This window comes from Chiloscyllium plagiosum, chromosome 10, assembly GCF_004010195.1.
Source record: "Chiloscyllium plagiosum isolate BGI_BamShark_2017 chromosome 10, ASM401019v2, whole genome shotgun sequence".
NCBI lineage: Eukaryota > Metazoa > Chordata > Chondrichthyes > Orectolobiformes > Hemiscylliidae > Chiloscyllium > Chiloscyllium plagiosum.
Genome location: NC_057719.1, coordinates 28,582,034 through 28,593,752, shown reverse-complemented (window position 1 = coordinate 28,593,752; position 11,719 = coordinate 28,582,034). Strand labels below are relative to the sequence as shown.

At 39.4% G+C, this 11,719-nt stretch overlaps 1 protein-coding gene across 9 annotated transcripts in view; it reads left to right on the top strand.

The window, feature by feature from the left end:
• slc38a6 (solute carrier family 38 member 6) overlaps window positions 1–11,719 on the top strand; it is a 144,960-nt gene that overhangs the window by 1,695 nt on the left and 131,546 nt on the right. For 6 of the 9 annotated variants that reach the window (XR_006312722.1, XR_006312721.1, XR_006312723.1 and 3 more), the window contains exons 2-4: window positions 6,216–6,346; window positions 8,808–8,881; window positions 9,508–9,560. Coding sequence is in view for 5 of the 9 variants with exons in the window: in XM_043697251.1 (XP_043553186.1) it covers window positions 6,216–6,346; window positions 8,808–8,881; window positions 9,508–9,560 (258 nt within the window). In the remaining 4 variants the exon portion in view is untranslated. Of the gene's footprint in view, window positions 1–4,917; window positions 5,012–5,110; window positions 5,133–6,215; window positions 6,347–8,807; window positions 8,882–9,507; window positions 9,561–11,719 lie in introns of those variants that run through there. The other 3 variants (XM_043697248.1, XM_043697247.1, XM_043697250.1) reach the window with 3 other exon arrangements.

The window sequence follows — 11,719 nt, the reverse complement described above, 5'->3', positions numbered from 1 at the left end:
CACCCCTCAGCCTCCAGTGCTCCAGGGAAATCAGCCCTAGCCTATTCAGCCTCTCCCTATAGCTCAAATCCTCCCAACCCTGGCAACATCCTTGTAAATGTTTTCTGAACCCTTTCAAGTTTCACAACATCTTTGCATAGGAAGGAGACCATAATTGCATGCAATATTCCAACAGTGGCCTAACCAATGTCCTGGACAGTCGCAACATGACCACCCAACTCCTGTACTCAATACTCTGACCAATAAAAGAAAGCATACCAAACATTGCCTTCACTGTCCTATCTTCCTGCGACTCCACTTTCAAGGAGCTATGAACCTGCACTCCAAGGTCTCTTTGTTCAGCAACCCTCCCTAGGACCTGACCATTAAGTGTATAAGTCCTGTTAAGATTGGATTTCCCAAAATGCAGCACCTCCCATTTACCTAAATTAAACTCCATCTGCCACTTCTCAGCCCATCGGCCTATCTAATCAAGATCCCGTTGTAACCTTTGCTGACCACTACACCTCCAATTTTGGTGTCCTCTGCAAACTTGCTAACTATACTTATGCTCACCTCCAAATCATTATATTAATGATGAAAAGTAGTGGACCCAGCACCGATCCTTGTGGTACTCCACTGGTCACAGGCCTCCGGTCTGAAAAACAGCCCTCCACTTACCAACCTGTCTTCTACCTTTGAGCCAGTTCTATATCCAAATGGCTAATTCTCCCTGTATTCCATGAGATCTAACCTTGCTAATCAGTCTCCCATGGGAAACCTTGTCAAATGTCTTGGTGAAGTCCATATAGGTCACATCTACCGCTCTGCCCTTATCAATCTTCTTTGTTACTTCTTCAAAAAACTCAAATCAAGTTTGTGAGGCATGATTTCCCACGCACAAAGCCATGTTGTCTATTCCTGATCAGTCCTTGCCTTTCCAAATACATGCACATCCTGTCCCTCAGGATTCTCTCCAACAACTTGCCCACTACTGACTTTAAGCTCACTGGTCTATAGTTGCCTGGCTTGTCCTTGCCATCTTTTCTTAAACAGTGGTACCACATTAGCCAGCCTCCAGTCTTCTGGCATCTCACCTGTGACTATCAATGATACAAATATCTCAGTAGGAGGCCCAGCAATTGCTTCCCACAGAGTTCTAGAGTATGGCTGCTTAGGTCCCAGGGATTTATCCACTTTTATGCGTTTCGTTATTGTACACGATTAGGTGGTTCAGCTTCTTGTGTCAATTTTACCCCTGTATTCTGTATCCCAATTTTGCTGATCCTTTTATGTTTCTCTATTTAAAAAATTGTCCTATTGCCTTTTTAAGTCATTAAGTTTCTGTCAGCTGCTTGTGGTGAAAGATCTCATGAACTATTGGGGGCATGATGAAAAGGTCTGCCTTTTAGTAACACGGTGGCTCAGTGGTTAGCACTGCTGCCTCACAGCGCTCGGGACCTGGGTTCAATTCCCACCTCTGGCACCGATCTGTGTGGAGTTTGCACGTTCTCCCCGTGTCTGCGTGGGTTTCCTCTGGTTGCTCCGGTTTCCTCCCACTGTCCAAAGATATGCAGATTAGGTGAATTGGCCATGCTAAATTGCACGTAGTGTTAGGTACATTAGTCGGGGTAAATGTAGGGAAATGAATCTGGGTGGGTTGCTCTTCAGAGGGTTGGTGTGGATTTGTTGGGCCGAAGGGCCTGTTCCCACACTGTAGGGAATCTCTACTAATCTAGAAGTATAGAACTTCAGAGCTGCAGTATGCTTTGGTATAAAGTCTCTTCAGGATAATGAGGGGGTGTCATTTGAAATATATACATTTTTGAAACTGCAGGAATGATGTTTCCTCTGTCTTGGAGTGGGGGTGTGGTGCATGATGTAAGTTATTTGGTGAGTTGTCAAGTTCTTTCTAAAAGTATGGTCTGTCGATTGCATTTAACTTCTTTCCACTGGATGAACTAGTAAAGGAAGGTTCTTCTGACCTGGGGGTAGATCAGCTACTTAAGTGAAATGCTTCAGTCTACTACTGGTGCTGTATCTGCGACAAAGTTTGTAAATGGAGGTGGGCAGAATATTTCTTAAATAGTGAAAAGTTGGGAAGTGTGTGTGTGTTTTCAGGATCTGGATGTCTTTACTCATGAGTCACTAAAAGCTAGCATTTGAAACCTTGCATGGAATGAGAAGGGACAGCAGAATCCCTTTTAAAGTCTATTAGTGATATGTTTTTATGACAACTAAGTGGTTTATGGTAGTCATTTGATTCCAGATTTAGTGAATTACAATTTCACCAGCTTCCATGGTGGAATTTGAACCAATGTCCCTCAAACTTCAGGCTTGATCTGTGGATGTTTAGCACAGTGACATTATCACTGACTCACCTTATCATTTAACCTTCAAATTACTCAAACGTATTTGTAAAATGATATGTTGGCATTCATTTCAAGAGGATTTGAGTACAAAAGTAAATATGTAGGATGGTGAAATCCTCACCAGAGATTGAGGAAATTGGTCTGTATTCTCAAGTGTTGAAAATTGAGGTGATCCCACTGAAACTTCCAAAATTCTTACAGGATGATACTGGTTGTCTATAGATAGGATGGATCCCTGGTTTGTTTATCTGTAATCAAGGGATGTAATCTCAGGATAAGTGTAGTATCTTTAAGACTGAGACCAGGAGGAATTTTTTTCACTCTATGGTGAGTCATTGTAATTCTCTCTCCGAGGGTGGGAAGTTCAATTATTCAGCAAGTTCATGACAGGTAGGAAAATGGTATTGATCAACTTTGATCTGCAATGGTAGGTCAAGCCTGATGAACCTACTGGTCAGCTCCTGTACCTTTGTTCCTCCCACAAGGAATCATTCTCAAGATATGGGGTAAGCCATTTAGATCTGAAATGAAAAGCCTCTTCACTAGTGGTCGTGAATCTGTGGCAATCTCTACCACCTCTGGCTTTGAGGCTGAGTAATTGAATATATTCAAGAAGAGAGCTTTCTACATATGAAAGACATCAACACAAATGGAAAAGAGTAGGAGTATGGAGTTGATTGTGGATTAGCTGTGATCCTATTGAATGACACAGCAGACTTGATGGACCAAATTGCCTACTTTATATTCTGTTTCATTGTAGATGTGGTCTTGCCAATGCTTTCCTTTTTTTTATATTCTATCACCCTTGCTATAAATGATGACCTTCTGTTTGCCTTCCTAATGACTTGCTATACCTGCGTAATAGGTTTAATTACTTTCTCCTGGATTTGTCTGTGAGCATTCTAATTCTCTTCCCTTTTAACTCAGTCATTCAGAGATGCAACAAAATGTTGGTTTCCACATCCAATCCATGTCATTTGTTACCCCTCTTTTTTTTTGAACACCCAGTTATAGCTTAAAGCCTAGACATCATCCACAATCAACTTTTACTCTCAGTCCTCTGAACCATCCTCCAAACCTATCTGATAACTTGCAATTTGCAGTCTCTCCAAACAAACTCTTCCCGGTTTTCCAAATTAGCATCATCTGTCAGCAATGCTCATTCAATCCATATCTTATCCTAGGAGAATCTTGGGCCAATCTTTAATGGTAGGCAACCTTTTGACATGTCAGGAATTGGTTGGCTAGTAACATTGTTAAACTCCATCCAAATTACCTTTTAAGATGTTTGGTGATAAGTTGTGGGGTGAGCTGGTTATGATCAGTTGGAATGAGTGGTAGGAGGATCATTTTTGAAAATTATTATACAATATTTTTCAATATTTTCATTCCATTATTTTTAAGGATTGTACTTAGTTTGTCCCCTTGAATCTAAATAATAAGCTTATGCTTGTGACCAAAAATCCAAGCCTAGCTCTGAGTCTTATGAATTTTTTTTTACAAACTCTTACCTTAATTGGATGTACAGATGTAGTGACGCATAGACCGAGTACTTCAGATTTTTAAAAGTCTGAGAAAAACAAAATGCGGGAAATTCTCAGGTCAGGCATCTTTTGAGGTGAAAAACTTATGTTTCAGGCTGAACTTGAAATGTTATTGTCTTCCCCCTCAACCAAGGCTGCAGACTTGCAGAGAATTTCTGACACTTTGTTTCTCATCCTATTTTGCTGATCTAGTTAATGGTTCACCAAGCAGCATTTTAGATGGCTTTCTCACTAATGACCTCACCTATGGTTTTTTTAGGCACCTCAAACAGTGATTAACCTCTGATCTACTGGAAAGATCATTGAAGCCCCCTAAAGTTTAGCCTGTCCTTATCTATTAACTAATATTTTCTAAAGTGGGGAATCGAAACGAGGATACCACGTTCTAACCATTGATTTTAGTTTAACTGTGAGGTTTTACAGATCATAGAACTAAACCCAACATGCTTTACATTGTATTTGTCAAGTCTTTTAAAAATAGCAGCAGGAGAAGACCATTCAGCCTTTTGAATGATTTGATTTATCCTGTTCAGTGAGATTGTGACTTGGTTCTTTTTAAACCTCCTTGCCTAAGAAAAATTAGTTTCTCAGCTTCTAAAATTGAGCTGTGCCTACTGCGTTTCTTTTGTAGGATGAAGTATTTTTAGACTTTTGCCATCCTTCATAGAAGTTTCTTAACTTTTTTTCTGAACAGCCTAGTCTAGTTTTAAGGTTACATCCTCTTGTCCTAGACTTCCTTGCAATCCCAGAAGTTTGTTTCTTTACCCTATCAATTCCTTTCAAAATTCTTAAATGTCGATCAAGGCACTCCTTAACCGTCTACATGCAAGGCAATATACACCTACTTTGTAGACCTCTTCTTGTACACTACTCTAACCATTGAACCTTGTTAAGTGAATCTAGAGACTTGTATTGTACTACTACCATGGAGAGCGAACAGGGTCAAAACACCAAATAACCACCTCTGTAATATCATTCTGATTCTATTCTTTTTAATGTATTTTAACTACTTTCCTTTACAGTTGCAGGCTGATCATGATTGATTTCCTGCCAATAGCTTTTTACAAGCTTTGTCTCATCCAGATTATTTTGTAAACATTCTCTGCTCGTGGGCAGGTAATATGCACAGTAAATTTCCTTACACATGAATCATTACTTTCAAGTAGAATTTCATTAATTTTACAATGATTTCTTCCTTCCCTTTTTTATATATAGTACTGCAGCTGTATTACTATATGTAAGTATATGTGATGCATCCTAAAGTATTTGTGAGCCCTTTATTTTTGCATGGAAGCAATGCATGATTGTTTCATTTGACTAAAGCTATTCGTTAGTGTTTAATATATCATTAACATTCTGGTGTCTTCTGAAATCCAGAAATTTGGGTCAAGCAATCCCATTTGCTTCAAGATTGCATCCATAGGAATGCCTCTGAGGGAGGGAGGAAATGCCATTATGAATGACTGAGAAGAGTGCAGAATGAACATAATGATTGAACTAAGTGCTTTTTGAGAAAGATGAACAAAAATGAATAGTTGTACTAATGCCTGCTGAATTAATACACTCTTTTTAAATAGAGTTGTTCAAAACTTCTTTCTATATTGCATTGGAAAAATGTTGTTCAAAATCTACATTCTGTAGTCAATTGATTTGGCAATTTGTTTCATAAGGATTCATAACCAAAGTATCAAATATTTGGTTTTGTAAAACTTAACATAGTGATATCATGTAATCAGTGTATCCAAAGCCCAGCCAATACTGAAATAGTGGCTTCCTGATTTCAGTACAAAGGTTGGGAATGTGTACGTGCAGTGAAACTATCTACCAGCACAACGCAGGCGGTTTCTATCCTAATTTTATCTTTATGAATCAGTAAGGAAATTTTAAATGATGTAGTTTGGTCAAGTGGCTCTTCTTCATATACATTGCAGCCCACCCCAAATTAATTTGGCAACACGTATGTTGCAAATGTCAGTGTATAGTCATATACTTCAACCATTTTTATATTAGCTTTTATTCCTTTAGCCCATTTGATGCAATGAGACATGATTTTTTTTTTAAGAAACAATTCGGTTAAACAGTTTTATTAAAAGCTAAAATTCTGAAAACAATTAAATGCTTGAAATGTGCAAGTTGGACAACATCTATGGAGAGCGAACGCCTATTTAGCCCACAACCTTTGAGCAGAAGCTTTTATCATTTATAGTGAACATGCTGTAGTTAGAAGTTATATATTGCTAGATGCACTGTGGATTCAGTTACAAGTCAAACACTTCACTGTGACTTTTCTTTCAAACTTAATGCAATTTTATTTTTGCAGGCAACACAGCACCAAGAATCAGCACGAGCTTCCTTTGCTTCCTCTGTGTTTAACATAATGCATGCTATCATGGGAAGTGGTATTCTGGGTTTGGCATATGCAATGTCAAGTACAGGTATTATTGGCTTCAGGTAAGAAAGCAAGACATCGTTGCACTTGATGTGTTTTAATCAGTTGACATCCCAAGTTGTTTGCCCATAAACAGACCCTCTAAAGATACAGGAACTCTCTTTGAATCTTAGAAAGATCTGATTCTTAAATGAAGAACCCAAATAATTACAATGAAATTCAAGTTAGTATACCTTTTTGTTGCTTCTCCACTTGAGCTCAAACATGTTCCCATCTTCCAACATGTGTATGCTTGTAGAAGTTTAAAACTGCCTGAATTTGCACACTCATTCATGCATCTTGTGTTTGTTTATCTACGTTGGCTCCTGATTAAGCAATGTCTCTTCATTTGCAAATCCCGTCATAACTTTGTCTTTCCTTACTCTCTCATTTTCTCTAGTTCTAAAACATTTAAATACCTGCACTTCATACTTCATCTGGCCTTTGTACTTTCCTGAGTTTTAATCCGGTTTTGTAGCTACTAAGGCCCAAACCTGAGATTTGCTCCTTGAAGTGTTCTGCCATCCCACATTGTTTTAAAATACTCTTTAAAATAAATGTATGGCCAAGTGTGCACTAATATCATTTTATGGACTGCTGTCAATTTTTACAAAGGTTCTGCCAAACAACTTAGATCAAATTACTCCATTAACTGTGCTATCTTAATATAAGACCTCCTGACTCCCCAATGCCTGTCTAATATCTAAAAGGCACAAGTCAGGCGTATGATGGAATACTCCCCCACTGCCTGGATGAGTGTAGCTCCAACAACACTAAGTCTGACGCCATCCAAAACAAAGCAACTTGGTTGGCATCACATCCATCCATCCACTCACTCCCTCAAACAGCAGTATGTACCATCTATGCGATGCAGAAATTCACTAAAGCTCCTATAAACAGCACCTTCCAAACCCTTAACCACTACTATCTAGAAGGATCACGGCAACTAATAGATGGGGATATCACTTGCGAGTTCCCCTGCAAGTCACCCACCAACCAGATTTGGAAATATCTCTCCTTTTTGACGTCACCTTGTCAAAATCCTAGAAATCCTTTCCCAACAGCATTGTGGATCTGCCTACACCACATGGACTACAACAGTTCAAGAAGGCAGCTGACTACCACCACCTCAACGCCAACTGGACATGAACAATGTCCACAACCTGTGAATGAATTTAAAATGTTACTGTTGATAGTTTTGTTCATAGCCTATGTACTAACTGACAATTAATGTTTGTTTTTTAACACTTCATTTACGAACCCAACTGATGTTATCACTGATATTTCAGATTCAGGCTGAAACCTGGCTTGTTAAAACAAGAACGCACACATTTGGATCTAATGCAGCATCAAACTGATGCAACACAGTAGACAAACAGAAGGCTGAAAGGAGGGTTTCCCCTGAAACGTTGGCTATGTTCTTGTAGACAAACAGAAGGCTGGAAGAACATAGCAAGCCAGGCCATATCAGGAGGTGAAGTCAACGTTTCAGGGGTAACCCTCCTTTCAGCCTTCTGTTTGTCTACTTTGGATTCCAGCATCTGTAGATTTTTTTTTTGTCTGTAATGGCTACAACACAAACCCACAATGTTGCAGACTTGTAAAACAAATTTTATAATAAGAAATGAGAATAAGAAGAAACAATGATCTACTTGTAGCACAAGGATTAGGTGCACAGTAAAAGTATAATCTTGTCCCAAGCACCTTTTTATAAATTGAACAGAACATCAACAGCTTTTGTAGAGCATCCAAGACACGTATTTTGTTTAATACGTAAAAATGCCATACAGTACTTTCACCAGAGTTCCTGCTTCTAACATCTCAATAGTTGAACTTGTGACCATAGCTTGACTGGAAGTGCAGATATAGCTCCAAGGAGAAGTTTGTACACTTGATAGCAAATGTCATCTTGAAGTAACTTATTCAGGGGTTTATCTCTATGCTTTTAGTCAGGCTTAACTCTTCTCTAAGGTGATCCATTGCACGATATAACATTCCTTTCTCAGGAGTGCTGATCTTTTCCAGCACTTTCATCGAAGGACTTCAGAGTTGCTTAAAAACAAAGGAAAAACTTTTAAACTCTCTCAACTATTGGTATTTTCTTGAGCTTTTAAGCAAAAACCTCTCCTGACCTTTAAAACTAGAGCTTGTGCATCTTGTTCAGTATTAAAACCTTCCAATGTGTACACAAAACAACTATTAATACCAAAGCCAGGCCCCAAACTGTTTTTGGAAAAAATCATCGTGTGGAAACTGAAAAATCTATTAATTCAATAGAAACCATTGAGGATGGCTTAAAGTTGTTTAAGGCAGCATAGCATGGTAGTTATTTTTGTTCCTCCTGTCAATCCTAACATAGTATTGCTTCATTCAACACCTGGATATCCAGCTGCAGTTTAGATAGAGAAAATATGGCAATGTTTACTACAATAAATTATCATTAATCAATCTGAGTGTATATACTGCTTTGTTTTAATCCTGCAGTCTCTTATTGCTGTTTGTTGCTGTTACGGCTGCATATTCAGTTCATTTGCTGCTCGTGTTGTGCGAACAAACTGGTGAGTTTAGTTTTAAACTGCACTTACAAGGTGAAAAAATTCAATAAGTGGCTTTAGGGGCTGATAACACCACTAGGGCTAGACTTAATCCAGAGACCCAAGCAATGTTCTGGGGACTTGGGTTCAAATTCTACTGTGGTAGATGGTGGAATTCAATTTTTTGAAAGGCATCTGAAATTAACAGACTCTAATGATGACCAGTTTCCTTTTTGGAAAGGAAACCTATCTGGTTCACTAATGCTAATTTTTCATTTCGAGATGGATATTGCCATCCTTATGTGATCTGCCTTGCATTTAACCCCAGAAAGCACAGGGATTCTTAACTGTCCTGTGGGCAATTAGTCACAGGCAATAAATACTGGCATAACCAGTGACACTGACATCCTGACAAGGTGTTTTGTAAAAGTAATGACTAAATTTATTTTGCTAAGTATTTAATATCTATTCTTTTAAAGTTCATAGGGCACTTGCTTACTATTATCAGATAAGCATAGTGTGGGGATTATTTTTAAAAATTGAGAACTGGAAAGGAAGAGTAGCATTATTCTAATGAAATTTTATAAATTACTTTTTTGAAGAAGAAACAACCTAGTTCTTTTACTAACTGTTCCCTTGTAAATCCACAGCACTGACTACTTATGAAGACCTTGGGTTTTGTGCCTTTAAGATAACTGGAAAGGTAATAGGAAAATACTTGTTGCTGCACACAGGTTTATTAGACTCACAAGTAAGCTCTTGAATGTAACACGTTAAGAAGAGCAAGTATCTGTAGAGCCCTCAGATGATTCTATTGACTGAAAGCAAGTTGTTCTCGCTGCTCTTCATTTCTATGTACTGACTAGCCTATCAGCACTGCCATTTTTTGTCAATTAGATGAAAATTCTGTGTCTATTCCCCCACACTCTCTCTCTATTGGATGTGGCTGTTGTGCTTTGACTAATTTGACTACAAACTGGATACTAAAACTACCGTATGCTGTTATGATCACCAAAGGCTTAGCACTATCACCTCTGACTCAAAGTTGTCAGTTGTAGGACTTGAGTGCAAAATTTAGGCTGCTGCTGCACTGCCATAGTATAGGATTTCTAAATTTTAAGAAGGCTTTTGAACTAAATTTTAAAATGAGATTCTATGCCCACTTTGCAAAGATTTGAGAACTTCTAGCTAATAATATATTAGAATACAGAACATAGAAACGTTCAGCACAGAAAGGCCCTTCAGCCCATGAAATTGTGCCAAGGATTATTCCTAATCTAAAATAAAATTACCTAACCTCCGCACCCCTCAATTCATTGCTGTCCATGTGCATGTCCAGCAGTTGCTTAAATGTCCAGCAGTTGCTTAAATGTCCCTAATGACTCTGCTTCCACTACTACCACTGGCGATGCATTCCATGCATTCACAACTCTGTGTAAGGAACCTACCTCTGACGTCTCCATATACCACCTTCCTAATATCTTAAAACTATGACTCCTTGTGCCAGTCATTCCTGCCCTGGGGGAAAATCTCTGGCTATTGACTGTATCCATGCCCCTTATTACCTTGTATATCTTGATCAGGTCACCTCTCTTTCTTTCTTCGCTCCAGGGAGAAAAGTTCGAGTTTAGTCAACCTCTCTTCGTAAGGAAAGCCCTCCAGTCCAGGCAACGTCCTGGTAAACTTTCTTTGTGGCCTCTCCAAAGCCTCCGTATCTTGCCTAAAAAAAAAAGACCAGAACTGGACACACTATTCCAAATGTGGTCTCACCAAGGTCTTGTAGAGCTGCAGCAAAACCTCACGGCTCTTAAACTTGATCCCCCTATTAAGAAAGCCAAAACACCATAAGCTTTCTTAACAACTTTGAGGGGTCTATGCACTTGAACACGAAGATCCCTCTGTTCCTCCACACTACCAAGAATCCCGTCTTTAATCCTATATTCAGCATTCAAGTTCGACCTTCCAAAATGCATTGCTTTGCATTTATCCAGGTTGAATTCCATCTGCCATTGCTCAGCCCAGCTCTGCATCCTATGTCGCGCTGCTGCCTGCAATAGCCATTGATATTATCAACAGCACCTCCAACCTTTGTGTCATTGGCAAATTTACTAACTCACCCCTCAACCACCTCATCCAAGTCATTTATAAAGACTAAAAAGAGCAGAGGCCCAAGAACAGAGCCCTGTGGTACACTATTTGCCAGTGACCGCCAGGCAGAATACTTTCCATCTACAGCCACTCTCTGCCTTCTGTCAGCCAGCCAAATCTGAATCCAATCGGCCAAATCTCCCTGTATCCCATACCTCCTTATTTTATGAATGAGCCTACCATAGGGAACCTTATCAAATGCCTTGCTGAAGTCCATATCCACCACATCCACTGCTCGACCTTTTCTACCTGTCTAATTACCTCCTCAGAGAACTCAATAAGATTTGAGAGGCATGACCTGCCCCTCACAAAGCCATGCTGACTGCCTTTAATCACTCTGCTTTTCCAAGTAGTCATACGTCCTATCCCTCAGAATTCTTTCCAAAACCTTGCTGACCACAGACGTAAGACTGACTGACAGGTCTGTAATTGCCAGGGATTTCCCAATTTCCCCTTGATTGGAGGAACGTTGTTCCTCTTTTCCTCCAGTACGACTCCCGTGGAGAGCGAGGAAGCAAAGATCATCACCAGCGGCTGAGTACCTCCTTTCTCGCTTCCCAGAGCAACCTATGATAAATTTGGTCTGGCCCTGGGGGCTTATCAATCTTAGTGTTTGCCAAAATTTCCAGCACATCAACTTCATCAATCTTGATCTGTTCAAGCCTGTTTCCCAGCTCCTCAAAGTTCTCATTCACAACAAGGTCCCCTTCTTTA